This window comes from Ursus arctos, unplaced genomic scaffold (genome assembly GCF_023065955.2).
Source record: "Ursus arctos isolate Adak ecotype North America unplaced genomic scaffold, UrsArc2.0 scaffold_2, whole genome shotgun sequence".
Taxonomy (NCBI): Eukaryota; Metazoa; Chordata; class Mammalia; order Carnivora; family Ursidae; genus Ursus; species Ursus arctos.
The window spans coordinates 63,211,580-63,234,919 of NW_026622874.1; the positions used below are offsets into that span (position 1 = coordinate 63,211,580).

At 48.9% G+C, this 23,340-nt stretch overlaps 1 protein-coding gene across 1 annotated transcript; it reads right to left on the reverse strand.

Annotated features, from left to right (window-relative positions):
• Positions 1-1,301: 1,301 nt before the first annotated feature.
• On the reverse strand, positions 1,302-22,403 carry LOC113245202 (CD48 antigen-like). The gene is made up of 6 exons (XM_048225408.2): positions 22,304-22,403; positions 11,804-12,166; positions 7,174-7,473; positions 5,523-5,630; positions 5,084-5,214; positions 1,302-2,930 (listed from the first exon to the last, which is right to left on the reverse strand). The coding sequence occupies exons 1-6, from the start codon at positions 22,368-22,370 to the stop codon at positions 2,820-2,822; spliced, it is 1,080 nt and encodes a 359-aa protein (XP_048081365.1). The 5' UTR covers positions 22,371-22,403; the 3' UTR covers positions 1,302-2,819.
• Between the last annotated feature and the right edge of the window lie 937 nt (positions 22,404-23,340).

Here is a 23,340-nt window from a genome sequence, read left to right on the forward strand (position 1 = left end):
GAAACTTCCACCCTTGCTCAGGGAGCTCGTAGGGAGAAATCATGAAACCTGTCGACTAGAACTACAGAAACCTTCAAAAGCTGTTTAAACTCGTCTATCCACCGTAAATTGCATTAAGCTTTATACATAGCTAAAAGAAAGGAGCTTCTGGTAAAAAGATAGATTTGATCATTTTGGCGACTTGATCACGCACTAAACCGGCACCTGTCAGATTGGCCTACTTTTGCCCCACACCTCTCCAAAAGGCAGGTCAGCTTCCAAAGTTCCTGCTCTGTGGCCGTCCGGGGCGCGTCTGATGTGCAAGCGGATGGATGGGAGCCTGTCTTCGCGTCACCACCTTACAGAAGTTCATTAGCGGGAACGTAACAAACACCCACCACGGCAGCAATTACTCAATGAAGAACTTTTTTGTTCTACGATTCCAGGAGTAAGGAGATAGGTATGTAGGCAGTGGGGATTTTAACAACGCTGTGGTGCTAATTTTTTTTAAGGTGAATGAACAGTTTTACAGATCTATCCATTGCCACCTGGCAGAGTTTTGGTTAAGGATGAGAATGACCAGCTTGAACTGGTAAACAAAGACTTTAATCAAGTGTTGTACAACAAATGTATATGAACTAGCACTGTTTGTATTAAAGTGTTAAAAATTAAATATAGAGTCAGATGCAGAGCTACAGTATTTTCCTATAATCCTAACATCAGTGATTTCATTTTAGCAAAATGAAAACACCCATCATGTTACGTTAAAGTTGTGGGTTTGAATACTAGCTGGAAAAACCATTGCTTGTTGTTTTGTCACTCTGTTTTTATCTACTTTATACATATTTTTGAGTTTATAGTATAAAAGCTAAAAGCACAAGACGTTTTTGCATAGTTGCATATTTATAGATCTTTAAGTAATTTACAATAAAAGTAATTTAAGTCGACACGAGGTAATGGGAATTCTTTTTTAATTTTTTTGTGAGATTTAATGTATTTATTTGAGAGAGAGAGCGCGAAAGCGCATGAGTGGGGGGAGAAGCCGAGGCAGAGGGAGAAGCAGACTCCCCGTGGAGCAGGGAGCCCCCCCCCATGCAGGACTCGATCCCAGGACCCTGAGATCATGACCTGAGCCGAAGGCAGATGCTCAACTGACTGAGCCACCCAGGCGCCCCGGGAATTCTTCTTTTTTTTTTTTTTAAGGAACGTTTTTTTGGACTAGAAAGCAAATTTTTCTTGGATTATTACAAGAAGTGGAGACAGAAGGAACCTCTAATAAGCATAATACAAATACCAAAGTGACAAAGTAAAGCACAAAAAAAAACAGGAGAATTTCATTTATGAATAATGATGCAAAATCCCAACTCAAAACGTTATCATACAGTAGCACATTAAGAGAATAATACATCAACTGGGATTTATTCAATAGGAGGAAATGTATTAGTGCATTATTCATAGAGGAAAAACAGGAAAAACAGATGTCATCATCACAGATGATAAAAGGAAAAGAATAAAGTTTAACATTTTATTCATGGTAAAATTCTTGATAAAATAGCAATAAGAACATACTTTGTGGACTTGCCTCCTATGCCTTAACCGTAAACATCATGCTGAACAGGGCACCCTAGGAGCACTCCCGGTAAGGAACTAAACAAGACGTGGTTCAGAATCACTCTTACTAAACACGGTCTGCGAGGTGTTCGCCAGCCTTCAGCACCAAGACGCAGGGCAAGAATGAAGCATAAAAATTGAAAGAAAGAAGGAAAAAAATCTAATTATTTGTCAATAATATGGTTCTTTGCCCAGAAATTCAAAGGGGTCGAATGAAAAACTATTTCAAACGGTAGAGAAATTAAGCGATGTGACAATACGTGTTATGTATGTGTTACTGTAACAACTCATGAGAAGATACAACGGGAACGGGATCCCATTTGCAACAGGATCCCATTTGCAACTGATGAAATATAATGTCAAGGAGATGTGCCTTTGGCTTTCTTGCAATTTATGTACATTAGGTAATTTTTTTTTAATTCATCTGACAGAGAGAGAGACAGCCAGCGAGAGAGGGAACACAAGCAGGGGGAGTGCGAGAGGAAGAAGCAGGCTCCCAGCGGAAGAGCCTGACGTGGGGCTCGATCCCAGAACTCCGGGACCACGCCCTGAGCCGAAGGCAGACGCTCAGCGACTGAGCCACCCAGGCACCCCCATTAGGTAATTTTTAAAAAGGTTGATAAATTGCTTGAATTTTGAGAGATCTTGAGATAGTGCATTTCTGGTGTTTACAGTAAGCCTGCAGGTGATGGAGCTCAAAAACTACTTCCTTCCCTTCCGCCCCTCCCTCCGTGCTGAAGCTGACCCTGAACTTCCTCTCTGCAGCTCTTGTTTTCCCATAGTCCAGGGCCCTCCCTCTTCTGTTCATGGGGCCGGGCTGGGCAGTGACAGCCTAGAGGTCCTCCATCCAAAGCCCGCCCGATTCTGGGACAGCATCTCTGCTCCCAGACATGCGTCTGCAGGTCCTGCCTGACTACGGGTGACCCCTCCCAGGGGTGAGTGGGTCACAGGTCAGAAATCTGACTGCCCGCCCAAGGACCAGCCTCTCATCCTGGGTGCTCAGGTGGCATAGTCGATGCTTACCACCTGTGAAGTGACAAGAGCTTGGTGAGGAGCCCAGGGACACGTGGTGCTGCTCTGCCACCTTGGATGGGAGGGGGGCGGCACGTCAGGAAGACCTGGGGTCTTGTACTAGGTCTACCTGAGGAGGGATTTCTGGGGCCCTGGGTGGAAGGCAGGGTGGGCCAGATCTTGCCAAGGCCCTTCACTGCCCCGATGTCTTCGTTAACCTAGGCGTCCTCCTGGGGCTCTCGGCTCATCCGAATCTTGTCGTAGACGGTGCAGACTGTTGGGGGGCACTCAGGGCTAGGGGGATGACAGCTGCCCCTCTCCATGTCATTCTGCAATTCAAGCAGAGTTTAGGGGTGCCCGTGGTCAACTTCAAAGACTCAGGCACAGAGGTCAGTCAAGCTACGGCTCTTCACGCGCTTCGGGTCTCAACCCCAGTAACCCCAAAACATAGCTTCGGTGCAGACCTCCCTCTTGAACACTGCGGAGTCTTCGTCCTCTCCCCTGGGCCCCCCTCCCCCGCCCCCGCTGGGCCACCACTGTACTCACTCTCTCCCTTCCCTGACTGCCTTAGTTGATAATACCACACCCCGCCCCCTTCCTGCCATATTTTCCCCTGAGCACGTATCATCACCTAACACTTCACATTTTGCTTATTTATTTTATTTGCTATTCTCCCCTCCCCCAGCCTAGAATGTGTATTTTCCGAGGCCGAGGATTTTTTGTTGTTGTGTTGACCTCTGTGTCCCAGATCAGAATGGCTCTGGGATATAGTAGACACTCGTTAAATATTAGTTGGACAAATTTGTAACTCACCTTGGCTACTCTCATTGCAAAAGTGCTTTGAAAAACTGCAAAGCAGCAGATAAAGGTATTACTCTTGCAATCTGCATTTTATGAAAGAAGAAACTGAACGCCGGACAGTAGTTTTGTAAGGTTGACGGAGAAGTCAGCATGAGAGCCTCACACTCACTTCTCCCGCCTCTGCCCCTTCGCTCCTTCACGCCACCCCCATCTCTCTTCTGTGCTTGCCTCCCTGTGTCCTGGGAGGGAAATAATTTTCTTCATCAGCTAGGAAGCTCCCCAGGGGCAGAGAGACTGAGGGGGTAAGGCTGGGGGTCTGCGTCAGAGGTCGCCTGATTTGTTTCTTTATCCCAAAGCCACACATTGCTCCCATCCTGTGCTTCTCCAGTGACGGTATCGGGATTTGGGTCCGGAGCTCCCTGTGGCCTGGGTCAGATGGGAACATAACTCAGAGGGGCTGAGATGGAAAGTTCCAGCGAGCCAGGTGCTGAGACAGTTGGGGACAGTGCACAGCACACTCAGCTGAGAGCAAGCAGACCCCGTTCTACCCGGTGCCGCCGTGGTTTCCTGCCCGAGTCCTTCTTAGTGCTCCTTCTGGATCCCACTTTTCACCACCATAAACTGCGGGGACAGGACCAGGGGATTTCTAAGGTCCTGATGGTCTGTGGGTCAATGACCAAGAGGTGTCTCCCTTTGGCAAAGTCAAAGGGCAGGAGAGGAGAGGACCCGGCCACTGGCTGCTCCTGGGAGTGCAGACAGTGGCTCTGTTTGCTTTCCTTCTGCTCGACTTTAGTCCAGTGGTTCCCAAAGGTGGGGCCGTACTTGGGAACGTGTTCGAAATGCAAGGTCTCAGGTCTGCCCTGAACCCACTGAAACAAGTCCTGGGAGGGGGTCCAGCAAGCCCTCCAGGTGTTTCGGATGTGAGTTCAGTTTGAGAACCACTGCTTCCCGGTGGCGCTCTAGGCACCCTCACCTTGGCTGCTCCCGTGTCCGGGCCTTCCCCTTGTGTAGTCATGCCATCTGTGACCATTTCTCACTGGGGGCCGAGCAACTGAGATGTTCTTTCAGGGGCAACTCACACTGGGGCGATAAAGTCTTTGCCCCAAAAGGAGGCATTAATGACAGGATCTCAGGCAGGTGGGGTGGGTATTGCGGGGGGGCGGAGAGGATGGGGCTTTCCTGATGATCCTCAGAACCTTGGGTCTGCCCTGCCTCCCGGCCCCACTAGTGGGCCCCTCTCCTACCGGCTTTGGGTCTTTTATGGATGACAGGTCCCACATGACAAGCAGTCGCTTACACTCCTGCCTCTCCCCAGGGCTTGACATTGAGCTGCTGGGTGGTGAGCCCCTCCGGAGCAGCCTGGCTTCTCTCCTGCTCCTTCCCCTGCCAAGCTGTGTGCCCTCGGGTCAGCCACACACCTCACTGAGCCTGCCTCCTTCCCTCTCCTGCTCCGCCATCCACCTCTCCCTGGGTTGTGGCGAGGACGAGATTGTGAACATGTGAGCGCGGTGTCCCTGTCGGTGGCTTCCACCCTTCACGCCCAGTTCCAGACACAACAACCATACTGTCCGCAGCAAGGACCAGACCAGAGCCCGACAGGCAGCTGAGTGCCCTGGACCGGCCAGCGCTCACGACCTCCGAGCACAAGTCAGTTGACCTGGTTTGATTTCCGTGGACCCACCTTGGCGTGTCTTAGGAGACTGAGCTCCACATCGGGAGGGCAGTGGCTTGTGGCCCCAGCAGGTTCCTCTGTGGGCGGGGCCTGGGGAAGAGCGGCGGAGCCCAGCTCTGTGGGCAGCAGAGTGGACTGGCCTGCACACAGCACGCACAGTGAGAGCGTATGGAACTGAGGTGACCCCTCGTCAGCCCCAGGGTAGGGCAGCCATCACTCCATGGGCTAAAAGGTCAGGTCCCAGACGCCTGCCCATCCTTGCCGCCCACCAGTCCTCCCGTCTGGGCGTGCACACAGCCCTTGCCCTCGGTACCACGTGGTCCCAGCCTCCCACCCGGATGACTCACAGGAGAGGTCAGTGAGCCCCATGTGCCAGCCCGGCCCCCTCCCGGGTCCCCCGTCCACTGCCTTCCCCGAGAGCACCGCTCAGGCCCTGGCTAGCACCTACCCCTCCTGGACCGCATTTTCTTCCTTTTCCAGATGACCACTCCACCGGCCAGGCTCAGCGTCAGCACCGTGAGCAGGACACCTGTCCAAACCCGCTTGCTCTGAGAACCTGCCATCAAAAGCTGCTGTTAGGTGCACCCTTGGGGGGAGGGTGCGGGGGAGAAGGCGGGACCCTCCCGCCCCCGACTCGGGGCCTGTGTCCCAAGTGCGCACCCTTGCTGCAGCCCCGACAGGCTCCTGTCTGCTGGCCAGGCCCCCTCAGCGGCCCTTGTACCAGGCTTTCTGTGCCGCTTCTGCCCAGAGACCTCAGAGGCTCCCAGCAGCCGCAGGTGCCCCCATCCCTGCAGTCTGGCCCTGTTCTCCCCTGGCAGACTCCCGGGAGAGAACCAGTCTAGGAGGGGGAGGGGACGGAAGGTTCCAGGGCCCCCTGACGTCAGTGCACGTCCTGCCCTCGGTTTGCCTGCCACACGAACACGGCTCCCACTTCAAGGCTCAACTCAGGGGGTCCCTTCTCTGCAATGCCTTTCCCGAGTCCTGCAGCAACTAAGCACTGTTTTTCTTCCTTTCGTACAGGAACCATATAGTTTGTATTTGCCTCGATTTCCGCCACCGTCATGCAGAAATTCGTACATGTCGACAAACGTACCCCTCCTCGTCCGTGAACCATTACCGGCTACGTATTGATAAGCCGTGTGTCACAGGCTGTGCTGATAGCTTAAACCACCCTATGAAGTGGGTGTCACTAACACCCATCTCAAAGACAGGCCCCAGAGACTGAGTAACTTGTCCGGAGTCACACAGCCAGGAAGTGGAGATGCCCCCACGGCCCCGGAGGTTCCTTCAGTGGGGGCTCGTCATACTGTTCCCTGCGTCTTTCCTCCGCCCCGTATGTGGTGAGCACTCGGCCCGGTGTTAAGGGTTGAAAGCCGGGTGGCTGAGTAAGGACGTGGCAAGGAGAAGCTGCGGGGGACGTCAGAGCCCAGGAAGAACCTGGTGAGACAGGACAGCCACACCGATTACTAACCTCCTTCTTTATATGCATTGTTCCTGCTCTGTGGTTCCAGGGAAGGTAGAGTACCCCCTTACCTACCACACACTACTGTATGTACTCCCTTGCTGCATGGCCAAGGGGACCCCGCAGCTGACGCGGAAGGATGGTGGCTGGCTGTGGTGACCGCAGGGGCTCACACGGCTCAGGGGAGGCTTGAACTGTGGTTTATGCACTCACAGGTGGTAACCATCCTAAGAAAGGTCGTGTCTGGCACACAGCAAAAAACCAGCATTTATCAGCCTGAAAGGGCTATGAGCGTCCAGACCATCCGGGGTCCTGGGACTTGAGATTCCAGGGCTGGGGAGGGGGTGCCCTCAGGGTCCTCAGTCTGTCGTCTTCAAGTTCTTCCCCTCCCCTGCCTGCATCCTGCTGACTAGGTCGGCCTCCGCGGCTCCCCGATGAGCCCCACGGGGATGCCCTGGGAGACGCAGCTGTTCCTCATACCCGTTCAGCTTCCATAATGAGGGTGCGGCCATGCACCTGCCTCTGGGGTGCCCATAGTGACCCCCTTCCAGTACTCCTCTGTCCCAGTGATTTCCCTGAGTCCCCCAGTCGTGCCCTGCCCTGTTCTCGGCCAGCCCTTCCCAGAGGTCCCACTCACCCCTCCACAGACAGACGCTCTGCAGGAGTAAGGTTGCATTCTTCTCGTCCACCGGGTTGCTGACACAACAGGTGAGGGAGCCATTCAGCTGGCTCAGGGGAAGGCTCAGGCTTAGATTCCTGGAGCTGGGGGCTGGCCCAAGAGCCCCTCTCTGCTCCAGCTCCCTGGGGAGCCCCTCACTCAGCCAGGTCACTGTCAGGTTCTCTGTGGCTCCTGGGATCCCACACTCCAGGCTGACATTGCACCAGCCTGCATGGTTGGAGGATGAATGAATCACAATCTGGGGGTGGGGGATGGGCTCTGGGGGAGGAGGAGACAAAAGAGAAACTGAGATTCAGCATTGGAGGACACACAAGGGGATCAGCACGTTTGCCAAGTGACCCAGCTGTGGGGGTTCCTAACTATGGGCCTGGGAAGGGACCTACTGCCCCTGGCCCAGGGGTTCTGACTCCCAGCCCAGGGCAGAGGGCTGAGGCCCTTCCATGCTCAGTTATGTCTACAAAACCCAGTAATCATGATCGATATGATAATTCCTTTTTTAAAAAGATTTATTTTATTTACTTATTTGAGAGAGAAAGCAGGTGAGCACAAGCGAGGAGAAGGATCTCCAGCAGACTCCATGCTGAGTGCAGAGACCAAGGCAGGGCTCAGTCTCATGCATGAGATCATGACCTGAGCAGAAACCAAGAGTCGGATGCTTAACCACTGAGCCACCCTGGTGCCCCAGTAATTCTATAATTATATATACACATGATGATTATACATATGATAATAATTGTATCTATTCTCACAGATACAATAAACACAACATGAAAGGAGTTGAGAATACAGTGGGAAAACATATTAGACGTTCACATTTTATTTAAAGAGAAATACTGATTATCTTTAAATGTTGAAATAAATATTTAAGTTTAGTATCCAATAAGATGAAAGTACAAGGGGTTAAAACTTCCAACATGCTAGAGATGTTTAGATTGATGAAAACTCTACCAATCCAGCCCAAGGCAAGAAGATACGAACAAGGGTGAGTCGAGAACAGGAAACGTCAGGAGCAGGCGCGTCTGTGTAGACCTGAACATCACCTGCGGGCATGACGTCCCCCTGTTACAACCCAGGACTCGGATTCTGGTCCTGCCACCGCGTGCTCGTCCCATCACCTAATGACACAGAGAGACTGAAGAGACAGAGAAGGAAAACCATCCAAAGGTACATGTCAACTACGTGATGGCAGGTGTGACAACAGTCACTGCAGAGCGAATCCAGGTTCACCTAGAAAACACTAAGCAGCCACAGAGAGAGTTTAAATTCCTACAGACCTAACAACAGAGACTGGAGATGGGGAAATGTCAGAAAGCAAACCAGAAAATCCAAACGAAAACTCTGCTGGGAATCCCGGGGTCAATGACCCAATGCAGGCTTCCTGCAGAGGAGTCTTTCCCTCTGGGGACAGGCCCACACAGACGAGAGGGGAGGCAGGAGCCCGGGTCACCCATGACACGGACAGCCACTGGCCAGCCTGGTAGGCAGCTCCCTGCACACCCAGCTGCACGGCCGTCTGTCCTGGCCGCACCTGCTCGCACCCTGGAGAGCTCAGGGGTGGGGTCCAGGCTTTCCTACAGCTGCCCTGGGGCTGAGCACTGAGGTAGGGGACCCGTGCGGGACGGGAGGAAGGGTCTTCAGTCCTGGCAGACAGAGCCTCACGACAACAGACTTCGCCCTTCGTCCTTCTCTCGCTGGCGATCTCCCTTGTGCACTGCTGTCTGCAGCCACAGCCGTCTGCGACCATGAGGAAGACGCAGGAGGTCAAGACCCCGTGTCCAGGATGGTGGAGCAGAAAGATGGGGAGCCTGGGAGCCCGGGGACCGTTCTGAGCAGACGACCCGACCCCAGCAACTGCCATCGCCTGAGTTCCTTTGCAGAGATCACTAACCCACCTGCCGCAGCGCTGAGAGCCGAGCTGGACGCTCGCTGCAGGCAGACGTAGTCCTGACTTCTATGCACGGATGACAACAAGGAAGGGGATTTCATCAGCAAAATCAGAAGTCGATTAAAAACATAGACCAATCAAAAAGCAAAATCCTGAGGTCTGAACAAAAAGCTGACGTTCTACCAATTGTCATTAGGAAAGAGGATCAAGGCGTAAATACAGGTAAGAACCAACACTGCAAATTACAGGGAAACTCTATGTACGAAACACAGTAAGAGATTTTAAAACGTGGGTGAAATCATGCCTTTCTAGGAACATGAAGTGATCAAAATTCTAGTAAGAAGATGCGAGAAACCTGGATATACGCACCGACTTTGAAAAAATTAGGAAGGTGGCCAGAGGTCGGATGTCATCAAGAGCATGAAGGACACACAGTTCGGGGCGTGAGCACTGTCCATGACCAGGGAAAACAACAGTCCTGTGTTACGGACAGTGTTCCAGCTTCGGAAATGTGGAGGGTTTGTCAGGTCATGAAAGCATAGCTCGGCTTTACCACTCACGTCAGACAAGGAGAATCCCACACCCAACACAGGACAACACCTGCTAACCCACGGGTTACAGTCAGTCACACGCAGAGACCTTAACTTCCTAAAGTAAATATCAGCAAATAAAATCACATGATACCTCATGATCACGTTGCATTTATTGTAGGAATACAAGGACCGTGTAACCAGGAAATTCATTAGTGGAATTTACTCCAGCAGCAGAGGGAAGAAGAAGTCGTTCCCATTTACGGAGCAGGTGCGGACTCCCAGGCACAGCTGCACGGGCTTTCCATCACCTTCTCTAATCCCCAGGAGAACCCACAGAGTCACACGATCCCCTGTGTCAGCAGTGTCATCCAGGGCGGGATGGACAGCTTTACTGGAAAGGGTCAGACAGTACATATTTATGGTGTAACTGGCCATATGGTCTTGGTCACAAATACATAACTTGGCCACTATAGGGAGAAGGCAGCCAAATACACATAAAAATGTAGAGATGTGGCTGTGTTCCAATAAAACTTTACTTACAAAAACACACATGTGCTATATTTGACCAATAGCTATAGTCTGCCAACCCCTGATCAGGGGATTAATAAAAACACCAACTTGCAACCCTTCCCAAAACTCACTGCACATGTGACTAGGGGAAATGATCCTTTTAAGTAGCTTCTTTAAAATAATGGAATTAATTAACAGGTAATAATTTAAATACAAAATCAAACGGAATGTGTGTTACAAAGTGTTAGAAAGCACACGCAGGCATTTAGAAAGCTTCTGCTTTTGGGAATGAATTTGCTCAGCAGTTGGTTTATATGAATGTTTGTTATAGGCTCTTTTCAACAGGTGAATGAATGAGTCAGGCTTGAAGAATCAAAACTCTGAGAAACTTTAGGTGTTTCTGTAGGTTTCCTTTACGTATTGCTGACATCTACCCAGTTGAAGGACACCTGCTCAATGCCTGCTGGGAGCCGTGTAGAACGGCCGGCAGGTGCCACAGAGGGCGGGGCCGGGAATGGGGCTGGCAGGTGGAGAGTAGACCACACCCATTCACTCCAGGGCAAGGCTGAGAAAGATGGTCCAGGAAAGGACTGGAAACAGGAGCATTTGTCCACGATGCAGGAGAGGGTGAGAGATGGGTACCCCCGGGCCGCCCCAGCATCCGGGAAGGAGGGAAGAGCGGGCAGCAGGTGCAGTGAAGGGCAGTGCAGGTGGAACAGGGCACGAGGGGACAATGTTGGAAACGAGGCTGGACAGATAGCCAGGGACCAGATCCCGAGCGGGTGAGACTTCTCTCCTGAGTGCCATGGATCCTGTGGGGAGCGGGGGTGGGAGCGGGTTAGCTGTAGGTAGGGAAAGGACAGGAGGGGCCTGCATTTCTGAAAGCTCCACAGAGCAGTAAGGTAGAGGGGGATCTGGAGGGGAAGACTGGGCACAGGGAAGCCTGTGAGGAGGCCGCCATGATGCCCGGAACAGGGGACGGATGGGAGAGAGCTCAGGCAGGCAGACACCCCAGGCTCTGCTCCTCTCCCCTTTGTCCTGCTCCCCCTGCACTGTCTGCCCGGGTGTCTGCTCCTGGGGGTGGGGGGTCCTTGCTGGCCCGGGAGCTCCAGGAGCCAGGCCTGGGTCTCCTTCTGTGTCCTCCACTTGGTCTAGGACGTGACTGAGTCCCACGGTCCTCCTGGCGGGAGTGCAGGGCAAGTGGTGGAAAGGGTTTTACCCAATGTGGAGTTCTAACCCTCGGTCTCCCTCCTGGGGTTGCTGCTCACTGTTCTGATGTCTGGTTTCTTGTTTTGTTTCTGCCAGCTTTTTGGGTCACGTACGAGTTTTTAAATTAGTTTTTGAAACAACTGGTTAAGAAACTTTCTGATATAATTTTGTATGTTTAATAATCAATTTTGAAATAATTTGCAATTGAAGATAGTTTTTTGTTATCCTTTTGGATGACTTCCTGCCCTTCCCCCATTTCATGTGTTTTTTATACTTTTTAAGACATTTTAGCTACTTTTTCCTAAGATGACATCTTTAGAATTTAGCTTTTAGGGTTAGGGCATCAAAAGAGTTGCAAATACTCCTAAAGAAGATAGGGTTTTTTTAAATCTGTTTAGTCCACATACTTGAGATAAAGAGATTGTTGGAGTTCCTGACGGGCTCACCTTACCATACACACAGAGTCTGAAGACTTCCTTCTGGGATTTTCCTGTGCGGAATTTGACCTTTGCTGTATACCATCCACTCATTTCCATAGTGAGATTCCTGATGCTCAAAACTGCCATCTCTGTCAGGGAGAGGCTGCTCCTGAATTTTTCCTCCAGCTCATACCAGTCAGGACCAGTGGCATTGGGTTTCCAGGACACCAGGATCTCTTCTTTTTCAGGCTCAGAATGCCAACTCCACTCTATCTCTCGGATGTTCGGGTACAAGGAGGAGGTCAGCTGCAGCTGGACAGACGCCCCCACGATCCTTTCCAGGGTGCAGGAGGTGCTGAGGTTGTCCACAGACTGGACGCTTGTTGAGGGAATAGCTACAATGGGGAAGAGAGAAGGGAACAAGCATGATGCTGCTGTAGGACCTGCGGTCCCATCACATCACAGGCGTGTTTGTAAGCAGAGGAGCCGCTCCGTTTCACAGAAGAGGAGGCCAAGCTGCAGAGCTGCTTGCTTAGATGTTGGCCTTGCCTAGAGCACACAGCCTTGGGTCACGCACAGTGCTTTAAAACTTGAACTCAATCACAAGAGAAAACTTGGAAGGAACACAAATACATGGAGGTTAACGAGCATCCTACTAAAGAATGAATGCATCAACCAGAAAATTAAAGAAGAATTTTAAAAATTCATGGAGGGGCGCCTGGGTGGCGCAGTCGTTAAGCGTCTGCCTTAGACTCAGGGCATGATCTCGGCATTCTGGGATCGAGCCCCGTGTCTGACTCCTCTGCTGGGAGCCTGCTTCTTCCTCTCCCACTCCCCCTGGTTGTGTTCCCTCTCTCGCTGTCTCTCTCTCTCTGTCAAATAAATAAATAAAAATCTTTAAGAAAATAAATAAAATAAAATAAAAATTCATGGAAATAAATGAAAATGGAAACGTGACAGTTCAAAACCTTTGGGATGCAGCAAAGGCGGTCCTAAGAGGGAAGTATATAGCAATACAAGCCTTTCTCAAGAAACAAGAAAGGTCTCAAATACAGAACCTAACCTTACACCTAAAGGAGCTGGAGAAAGAACAGCAAGTAAAGCCTAAATGCAGCAGGAGAAGAGAAATAATAAAGATTAGAGCAGAAATCAATGAAATAGAAACCAAAATAACAGCAGAACAGATCAATGAAACTAGGAGCCATTTCTTTGAAAGAATTAATAAGTTTGATTAACCCCTAGCCAGACTTATCAAAAAGAAAAGAGAAAGGACCCAAATAAATAAAATCATGAACGAAAGAGGAGAGATCACAACCAACACCAAGGAAATACAAACAATTATAAGAACATATTATGAGCAACTATATTCCAACAAATTAGGCAATCTGGAAGAAATGGATGCATTCCTAGAAACTTATAAACTACCAAAACTGAAATGGGAAGACACAGAAAACCTGAACAGACCCATAACCAGCAAGGAAATTGAAGCAGGAATCAAAAATCTCCCCACACACAAGAGTCCAAGGCCAGATGGCTTCCCAGGGGAAGTCTACCAAACATCTAAAGAACTAATACTGATTCTTCTAAAGCTGTTTCAGAAAACAGAAATGGAAAGAAAACTTCCAAACTCATTCTATGAGACCAGCATTACCTTGATCCCAAAACTAGAAAAAGACCCCACCAAAAAGAATTATAGACCAATATCCCTGATGAACATGGTTGCCAAAATTCTCAACACGATACTAGCCAGTAGTACTAGCCAACAGTACATTAAAAGGATTATTCACCGCGACCAAGTGGGATTTATTCCTGGGATGCAATGGTGGTTCAACATCCACAAATCAATTAATGTGTTACACCACATTAATAAAAGAAAGGATTAGAACCATATGATCCTCTCAATGGATGCAGAGAAAGCATTTGACAAAATACAGCATCCTTTCTTGATTAAAACTCTTTACGGTGTAGGGATAGAGGGAACATACCTCAATATCATAAAAGCCATATATGAAAAGCCCACCGGAAATATCATTCTCAATGAGGAAAAACTGAGAACTTTTCCCCTAAGGTCAGGAATACAACAGAGACATCCACTCTCACCACTGCTGTTCAACATAGTACTAGAAGTCCTAACCTCAGCAATCAGACAACAAAAAGAAATAAAAGACATCCAAATCAGCAGAAAAGAAGTCAAACTCTCACTCTTTGCAGATGACATGATACTCTATGTGGAAAATCCAAAAGACTGTACTCCAAAATTGCTAGATCTCATACAGGAAGCCAGAAAAATGGCAGGATATCAAATTAATAAACAGAAATCAGTTGCATTTCTATACACTAACAATGAGACAGAAGAAAGAGAAACTAAGGAATGAATCCCATTTACAATTTCACCAAAAGCCATAAGATACCTAGGAATAAACCTAACCAAAGAGGTAAAGGATCTGTACTCCAAAAACTACAAAACACTGATGCAGGAAATTGAGAAAGACACAAAGAAATGGAAAAACATTCCATGCTCATGGATTGGAAAAACAAATATTGTGAAAATGTCTATGCTACCCAGAACAATCTACACATTCAATGCAATCCCTATCAAAATACCATCTACATTTTTCACAGAGCTGGAATAAATAATCCTAAAATTTGTATGGACAGAAAAGACCCCAAATACAGGAATGTTGAAAAAGAAAACCAAAGCTGGGGGCATCACAATTCCAGACTTCAATCTGTGTTACACAGCTGTAATCATCTAGGCAGTATGGTACTGGCACAAAAACAGACATGTGGGTCAATGAAACAGAATAGGGAACCCAGAAATGAACCCTCAACACTATGGTCAAGTAATCTTTGACAAAGCAAGAAAGAATATCCCATGGGAAAAAAGACAGTCTCTTCAACAAATGGTGAATTGTTGAAGCCACATGTAGAAGAATGAAACTGGACCATTTTCTTACACCATACACAAATGTAAACTCAAAATGGGTGAAAGATGTAAATGTGAGACAGGACTCCATCAAAATCCTAGAGGAGAACACAGGCAGCAACCTCTTTGACCCTGGCTGCAGCAAGTTCCTGCTCGACTCATCTTCAAAGACAAAGGAAACAGAAGTGAAGATGATCTATCGGGGCTTCATCAAGATAAAAAGCTTTTGCACAGCAAAGGAAACAGTCAACAAAACCAAAATACAACCTGCAGAATTGGAGAAGATATTTGCAAATGTCTTATCAGATAATGGGCTAGTATCCAAAATCTATAAAGAACTTAAAAAACCCAACACCAAAAAACAAATAATCCAGTCAAGAAATGGGCAAGAGACATGAACAGCCATCTCTCCAAAGACGACATACAAACGGCCAACAGACACATGAAGAAATGCTCCATATCACTCAACATCAAGGAAACAAAAATCAAAACCACAGTGAGATCCCACCTAACACCAGTCAGAATGGCTAAAATTAACAAAAAGAGCTTTTGACAAATATAGGTTTTTGGTATCTTCAAAATCATAAAACTAAAATGGGTAAGAATTTCTAGAACTAACTTTAAAAAGCTGCATTCAAACTGAACAAGAATTAGTGACATGGGACTAAATAAACTGAGGAAGACTACAGTTTGTGACTCTTGTTTAAAACGTTGCTGGTTCTCTAATGTTTGCTCTTCCAGATTAAGGAAACTTTCTCTTAGACATCAATGATATACAGAAATAATTCTAAAGTATTCCTCTGTGAACAAATTGATGCCTTTAACTTTTCTCTCTACCTGAACCCTCTGAAATTCAAAAGGTCTCAATAAGTATTCTTTCTTCCATGGCAATTATAGTGATTTGCATAAGTTCAGTATGAATCTGTCCTCCTTGTAACAGGACACCATTGGAAACACTGGTTATTTTACTAACGTTTTGGCTGGAATGTCATATTTGAGAGACATGCATAGACTCAGATATGACCAAACAGCTTTAAGGAACTAAGGTTGACGTTATGAAGCATGAAGCCAATAGAGCCCCTTGGAAACATTGGCCTGATACTGTTGCAGGATGTCAGCATTCTTGTCTCGCAAGGTCAAAGGATGAACCTCGTGGACACAAAAAGGTGAGGGAAGTGAACATTTGTTAAGTGAAGGTGAGAGCAGAGAGGAAAGAAGAAGCTCTCTAAAGTGAGAAGGGTCTCGGAATGGTTTCCACTGTGGACTGTCACAGTCTTTTATTGAGAACAGACCAGGAAACTGAAATTTGACATCTCAAGCATGGATAGAAACATGTTTACTTGTTCTTTGAAGTTTGGTCATTTTCTGTGGTCCAGCTGTAACTGTCGTAGGGCCATCTCATCTCTGACATTTAAGACATAACGAGGTGGTCTCCTTACGTTCCCTTATCTCTGGTTTCATACACCTCAGCATTTCTCCACATCTGGAGTTTCTGTGAGCCTGGTCATGTAGCCCCCTGTGTGATCCTCTTCAGGGGAGTCAGGAGCCTCCTATCTCTCCTGCCTGTACCCTCACCCCTTCCTTGCTCCCAGGACAAGACCTGTGGGGCGAAAGAGCTGTACTGGGATTGTGAGGAGTGACTGACTGTATGCTCTTTAGTCAGTGGGGGTTAGGGATAGTGCAAGTCTCCAAGGAATCTGGAAGCAAGGCTTTCAAAGAACCTTGAGGGGCAGGCTGCTACCAAGATAATGTTTCCTTTAAACATGAAGGCCCTGAGGAAGCCACAAGTTAATCGAGGAAGGTCACGCTCCATATGTTTCAGGGATCTATCAGTGGACTGCAAGCTGTAAGATTTTAAGTTACATTTCTTTTGCCATTGTTTCCCCCATCGAAACCTTTCTTACAGAGCTCCCAGCAGCCTCACCAGGTGAGTAAAGAATGTCACTGTGGCAGGTGCAGGAACCTCAGAATATGTTGGGGACCTCCTGAAGAGGAATCCACCCACATCTACAGGTATCACAGGCACGTCTGACGGCAAACACTTGGTCTGACTTCTGGTCTGGAGAGGCTACTGAAAGTTCTACCTAGAGATTCCTTATAATAAGTTCCAACAAAGAAGATTCTAGAAGATCTATATGATCAATCGCTATTCTTGCTGAGCTTATACAAATAATTAAGCCACGTTTGTTAAAATTGGACTTGTTTTACAAATGAATTAGTCCCGATTTGGTGATCTCTGATTTAAAATGAGCATTACTGGAATGCCTGGGTGGCTCAGTCACGTAAGCAACTACATTCAGCTCAGGTCATGTTCCCAGGGTCCTGAGATCGAGTCCCCATGTCGGGCTCTCTGCTCAGCAGGGAGCCTGCTTTTCTCTCCCCCTCTCCACTCCCCCTGCTTGTGTGCTCTCTCTCTCTCTCTCTCTCTAATAAGTAAACAAAATCTTTAGAAAATAAAGTAAAAATGAGGGTTATTATAGAAAGAAATGTTTCAGTAACACATCTTTGTAGATATTAGATTTCAGGAATGGAGACTCAAGAAAACCAGATTACTATTTTACAGCTGGGCTTCTCAGGATGAGAAGGGTTGCCCCCAAAACAACCAATAAGGTTAAGTCTCTTTGAGTTACTTTATGAAAAACTTTTTCTCACTGTAGACCTATCAATAGATGGAGACTATAACACTCTGTTTAATTATTCACTTAAGGCCAGGTTAATTCATAAACCTCTAAATAAATAGGCAAAACTTATCCTCCCTAAACCCGATCTGTCAGTAGCAACCCACTCCATATAAACCCCAGATAATTCGTTTATTTAAAGGTTTGGAAGTCTAACACAGCAAGGGATCTAACTCCAAAATGGAAGGGTCCCTAGCGGGTCGTATTATGCAGTCCTGCGGCAGTAAAAATAGAGGGGCGCTCTCCGTGGGCTCATAGATCAGAATAAAACCTGCATCCCCGTCACAGGAAACCAATGAGTAAATTAACATGCCTTCTTATTATTCCCACGAACCTGCGGAAAACCTCAAATTTCTCTTCAAATGACAATAAAGGACTGGAAGAAAATTTTAGTTAGCTATCAAAGGTCTTTTTATTCAGGCTTCTCTTTCTCATTATAGCATTAACCTCATTTTGTTGTCTTTTCCTGGTGCCGAGGCTCCTTCGCTACCATAGCTTCCAGCCCAGAGACGATCCCTTTGACTCAGCGAGGTTCGGATGCGTTGTCTAGCTTGGATTCGCTGCCTCTGACTTTGGTGACTCATATATAAATTCCCCCAACTGACCAATGTGGACCCATAGGTAGGGACATCTCTATGCCTCTATTCAACAGGACGAAGTTACAGAAGATAAGTTCCTCCACCTCAGCATCCTTAAAGATTTAAGGGTCAAAATTGTTCAGGGGGGAATGATGTGGGGAACAAAGGCAGAGGGAAATGTAAATAAAAGTAAATGTCCTTATAGCCTGCTGCCCAGTGACAATCCTGGAGGCAGGAAGCTCCCAACTGTTTTAATGTTAAGGTCTTGCTAGGTGAAAACTAACCTGGGTTTGACGATAAAAAGGCCACCTGGACCCTGTGAGTCTTGTTCAGCAAATGACAGTCCTTTTGGAACTTCCCTTATCTTTACTTCCTCCAACCCCCAAAGTATATAAATAGTTGCTCCTCGAAATCCAGGGGCAGCAGCCCTTTCTGCCCCTGGTTCCTGACCCCGTGCTTTAATAAAACAACCTTTTTGTACCAAAGATCTCTCAAGAATTCTTTATTGGCCGTAGGGCCCCAGACCCCACCAACATTCCAAAACTACATCAATGGGAACCTGTGAGGGACAGCAGGTGCTCAGAGGCACAGACCACAGCTTGCCTGGCGTCCGAGTGGAGACACAGGTGCGGTGGCCTTGAACCCTACCCCTTGGGGCTGACCTGAGCTGCAGGGAGACAGCGTCAGGACTGCCTGAGACTCTAGGACACCCAGCTGGGGACTCGAAAGTCACAAAGTTGCCTAGCGTGGGAAAAAGAACCCCACCCAGGGCCAGCCGTGGTGTGGCGGGTCTGGGGGCGACGAAGACACGCAGCGGTGAGCTGTTCACAGAGCAGACACCTACCCGCTCAGACGCTCTTCCTCCTCCGGAGTCCTAGCGGCAGATGACACTGCCTAGAAAGTGCTCCATTTCTCCTAAGGTTTCAATACATTCGTGTAAGTTCAGCAAAGTCATTGTTTGTTCCAGTTCCTTTGTATGTGGTTATGATCTAGGAAAGGCATTAGGATTCAAAACCAATGGCCAAGAAAGAATTCTTAAGACGTCTTTGGTGCAGAACAGTGGTTTTATTAAAGCTCAGGAACAGGACCTGTGGGCAGAGAGAGCTGCACTGGGGCTGATTATATACTTTCAATTTGGGAGGGGCTAGGGATAGCACATGTCTCTAAGGAATTTGGAAGCAAGGTTTCCAGGACACTGAGGGGGCGAGCTATTATTGGGAAAAGGTCATTTATTACCGTCTAATAAAACCTTAGTCATGAGACCCTTCAGATATATATCAATGGGTCATATGCTTGGGGGATGATTGCCAACATGCATCTTGGGGGGTAGAGATAAAGGAAGTTTCCAAAGGAAGCTCTATTATGTTAAAATAGCTTCACAGGGTCCTGGGGGTTGGGCTAAGGTTGCCTTTTGCCCTTAGCAAAGTTCAACATGAGGCAGCTGAGTCCCTACAGGAAGGTCCCTCGGCCTGTTCCAAGGACTTGTCAATGGGCTGTAGGTAATAAAGGAAATTTAATAATTTTTCTTCTTCCTTTGTTTCCCACATCAGTTATTTGCTGATTTTTAATTTCATCTTTTAGGCGGTTAGGTTTTGGGGGCAGGCGGTGAAGGGTTGCAGAGACGAGATCTTGCGTGTGCCCAGGTGCCACTGAGTCAGGATTTTATCTTTCAGACAAAACACCTTAGGGTAGGAGACAGCAGGTTTCCGCACAGCGATGCTGGGTCTTGAACAGGGAGCTCCATGATCCAAGAGAAGACAAGTGGCCGGGCTTCAGGAAAAGCTGGGAGGGAGGGAATTTCCGGAGACCAACCGTGTAGTGTAGACGGAGGCAGGAGCTCACCCAGCGCGGCAGGTGACGTGCGCACCTGTGGGTCTGCCAGCTGCCCCACTCCTGTCTCTCTGTCTGTCTGACTGATACTTAAGCAATTTAGGAAGGGACATCTCACAGACTACAGAAGAGACTCTTCACTCTGAGAAGGAGATGGAGTTCCAGTCACAGGAAGACGGAGAAAAACCACTGGAGAGACGTTGGTGCCACAATCCTTACAGGATCCGTGTTCCTGGCGTTCACGCTCCAAGTGCCCTCCTGGAACTCACAGGACACACGGAAAAGGACCGAATCCGATCCCATGAAAGGCTGGGAAGGGCTCTGCATTCTGGTGGTTTCTGCCAACAGTCCTGTGTCCCGCCTTGAGGAAACGTGCAAATATACGTCCAAGACCTTTCCCCTCACAGACTTACAGAGAACTACACTTAAATATGAGGATGTGATGCCATGTCCTTCGGTTGTTTTCAATATTATCCTTTTATTTTTTAAATATTTTATTAACTTATTTGAGAGAGAGTGCAAAAGGAGGTGGAGGGACAGAGCAAGAAGGAGAAGCGGACTCCCCACTGAGTGTGGAGCCCAAAGTGGGCTTAATCCCAGGACCCCAAGATCATGACCTGAGCCAAGGTTAGATACTTAACCAACTGAGCCACCAAGGCACCCAGATCCTTTTATTTCTTTTTTAAAATAGGCTACACACTCACATAGGGCTTGAACTCACAGTCCTGAGACCAAGACCTGATATCAAGAATCAGATGTTCTCCCAACTGAGCCCCCAGAAGCCCTAAAAATTATTCTTTGAAATAAAGGACAGTAGCAAATTTGTTCAGTCAACTTTGACTCTTGATAAAAACTAGTTCATCACGAGCTGGCCCTGCCCAAGTCTGCTGGACTCACGTCGTGTTCCCAGGAAAGCGTCTTATGTGTCAGAGTTGAAGGACAGAAAGGACATCCCTGGGAGACCCACCTGGCCCCAGCCACGCCCCTGTCCTTCCCCAGCACGGGGGACGCCGGGCAGCCTGGCTGCAGGAACAGGTAACGTGATGTCCCCGTGGCCGAGGCAGGGACACCTGTCACCTTCTCCGGAGCACGTCCGGCCCCTGTGGTTGCTGGGCAGCCCAGAGCACACACCCAGGTCTGCTGGGGGCACAGGTGGCTTCCGGGGCCGTCCTCACGCTGCCACGCTCACAGATCTCTGAGATTAGGGACAGACGCTGTGCGGGCACAACAGAGACAGAGCTCTGGGGACAGAAGAGCAGCCTGGATGCAGCTGCTTCTCCAAGAAGAACCCCAGCTGGACTCCCTGCTGGCTCACTCCTCCCCTACAGGCTCTGGGACCCGGGTCAGGAGCCCCAGCATTTATGGGTAGAAGAGGAAAGAGATTCAGATGGGGGAGGACGCTCAGGGGGCAGCGTGTAAAATGGTTCATGGTCTCTGACAGGTCACACGACTGCCCGGAGTTTCTCCTCCTTAAGCAGCTGCCAGGGAGACAGGAGAGAGGCTGTCCCACCCCTGTCACTGCACTCGGAACTCCAACACAACACACACAAGTGTGATCATTTGACAGGCAAATACGGTGACCAGGTGCTCGTGCACCTGATCTGACTCTTCTCGGCATGAACTGAGCTCACGCTCTTTGCTTGTGTAGCAACGATGGTGGCCCTACTTCTCTCACTGATGTGCGGGGGGACCTGAGCTTTTGTAAAGGTTCCCTCGGTGTCCACCCCTGTGTGGAGCGAGAGGGGGAGGGAGCACAGGAGAGTGTGCGATCTCTCTGCTGCCACGACCAGAATCTTAGAGCCAACTTGGGGCAGAAGCAGAATGAGTGACCAGTGGGTCTGACTGCAGAGCCCAGGCCCTCTCTGCACCGTGAGGAGCTGTGGGGACAAGGGCGGGTCCAGGCCACCAAGTGGAAGCCTGGTTCACATGAGGCCGCCTGCAGGGGCCCCCTCCCCCACAAGAGACTAAAAACAGCTCTAACCACGCAGAAAGATCACAGGCAGATAAGAAGGGAAGTTCCCCTTATCCTGCCCTCCCCATAGATGGTGTCACAGCCCAGCTGTCCCGAATACGGGGGCCATGGGTGGCCGTCCTGGCCCCCTCACCCACTTACACGCCCTCCTCAGCTGGGAGCCAGGACACAGGCAGGCTGGGGGGTGGGGAGGGGGTGCACACATGGGGCCGAGATTGCAGACACAGCTCCGGGGACAAAGCCGGACTCTGGAAAGTGAGACCCTGAGCCACTGATGATCTCAGCCTCGGCCCCCGGAGCAGGGCGAATACCTGCCTTTCCTTAGAGAGGTTTGAGGTGGTTTCCCCATCCCGGGGAGTTTGAGGGCGTCCCAGACAGACCCTAGTCCCCCTTCTCTCCTCAACCCTTCAAGACTCTGGAGAAATCAGGATGTTGATACCAGCAAGCCCACTGCTGCCCACCTGCCTCCCTCACACTTGCTTCTTGGCCCCCCACCCCCCATCCTCACCCACCCCAGAGCCTCCCCCGCCAACTGATCTGCCACTCACCCAGGAAGAGGCTGACCTGGAGCATCAAGGTCTGGCCAGAGAACCGGCTGTCCCACAGGGAAACCATAACTGTGGGACCCAGACCACACGGGCTCCTCCCCTTCCTGTCCTGCTCCTCCCCTCCTTCCGCCCCCTCCCTCTGCCCCCTTAACACCCAGGCCCCTCCTCTTCTTTGATAATCAGCCAACTGTCTGGACTCAGACGGCTTGATCAGCAACAGCAAATAGATTTGAAAAATAAGGGCTTTTCTGATGAAAATAATCCATGCTGATTATACAAAAATTTGGAAAACAGAAAATGATACAGAAGAATAAGGCTCATTGAACTTGAAATAACTTTGAAGGGATATGCTAATGTTTCCCCAAATGATTGGACCCCCTAGAAACTATGCAATGATGTCAGGATCCTTGATTTTCATGGGATTTATAATCCATTTTCCGGTGCTTCTCTGTGCAGGGACATCTAGTGCACCTGCTACTTCCTTCTCACTTGGTCACGTCAATGTGTTGGAGTCTCCACAGGAAATCAGCATGAGGGCAGAGGGAGTGAGGCATGATTCTAGTTATGTAGGAAAGATGTTAGGGTTCGAAGCCGACAGCCAATAAAGAATTCTTGAGACATCTTTGGTGCAAAAAGGTGGTTTTATTTAAGCACGCGGACAGGATCTGTGTGGAGAAAGAGCTGCCCTGGGGTCACGAGGAGTGGCCCATTATATACCCTCAAGTTGGGAGGGGGTTAGGGAGAGTGTAAGTCTCTAAGGAATTTTGGAAGCAAGGTTTCCAGGGCCTTGAGGGGGCTAGTTATTGTTGGGAAAATGTCATTTATTACTGTCTAATGAAACCTTAGTCATGAGATCCTTCAGATGTATATCGGTGGGTCATATGCTTGGGGATGATTGCCAACACGTATCTTGGGGGGTTAGAGATAAAGGAAATTTCTAAAGGAATTTTTATATATTAAAGTAGCTTATAGGATCCTGGGGGGGGGGGCTAGGATTGCCTTTTGCCCTTAGAAAATTATTAACATCTATGCAGCTG

Bases quoted from the DNA above. Each gene is read 5' to 3' on its own strand.
- LOC113245202 (XM_048225408.2), bottom strand. From the start codon at position 22,370: ATGGTTTCCCTGTGGGACAGCCGGTTCTCTGGCCAGACCTTGATGCTC. The intron at 7,474-11,803 runs GTAAGGTGAGCC...CTCCTCCCCCAG, and splicing joins CTTCAGACTCTGTGTGTATG to AGCCCATCCCCCACCCCCAG. The intron at 5,215-5,522 runs GTAGGTGCTAGC...TGCTGTGTGCAG, and splicing joins GAAAATGCGGTCCAGGAGGG to GCCAGTCCACTCTGCTGCCC.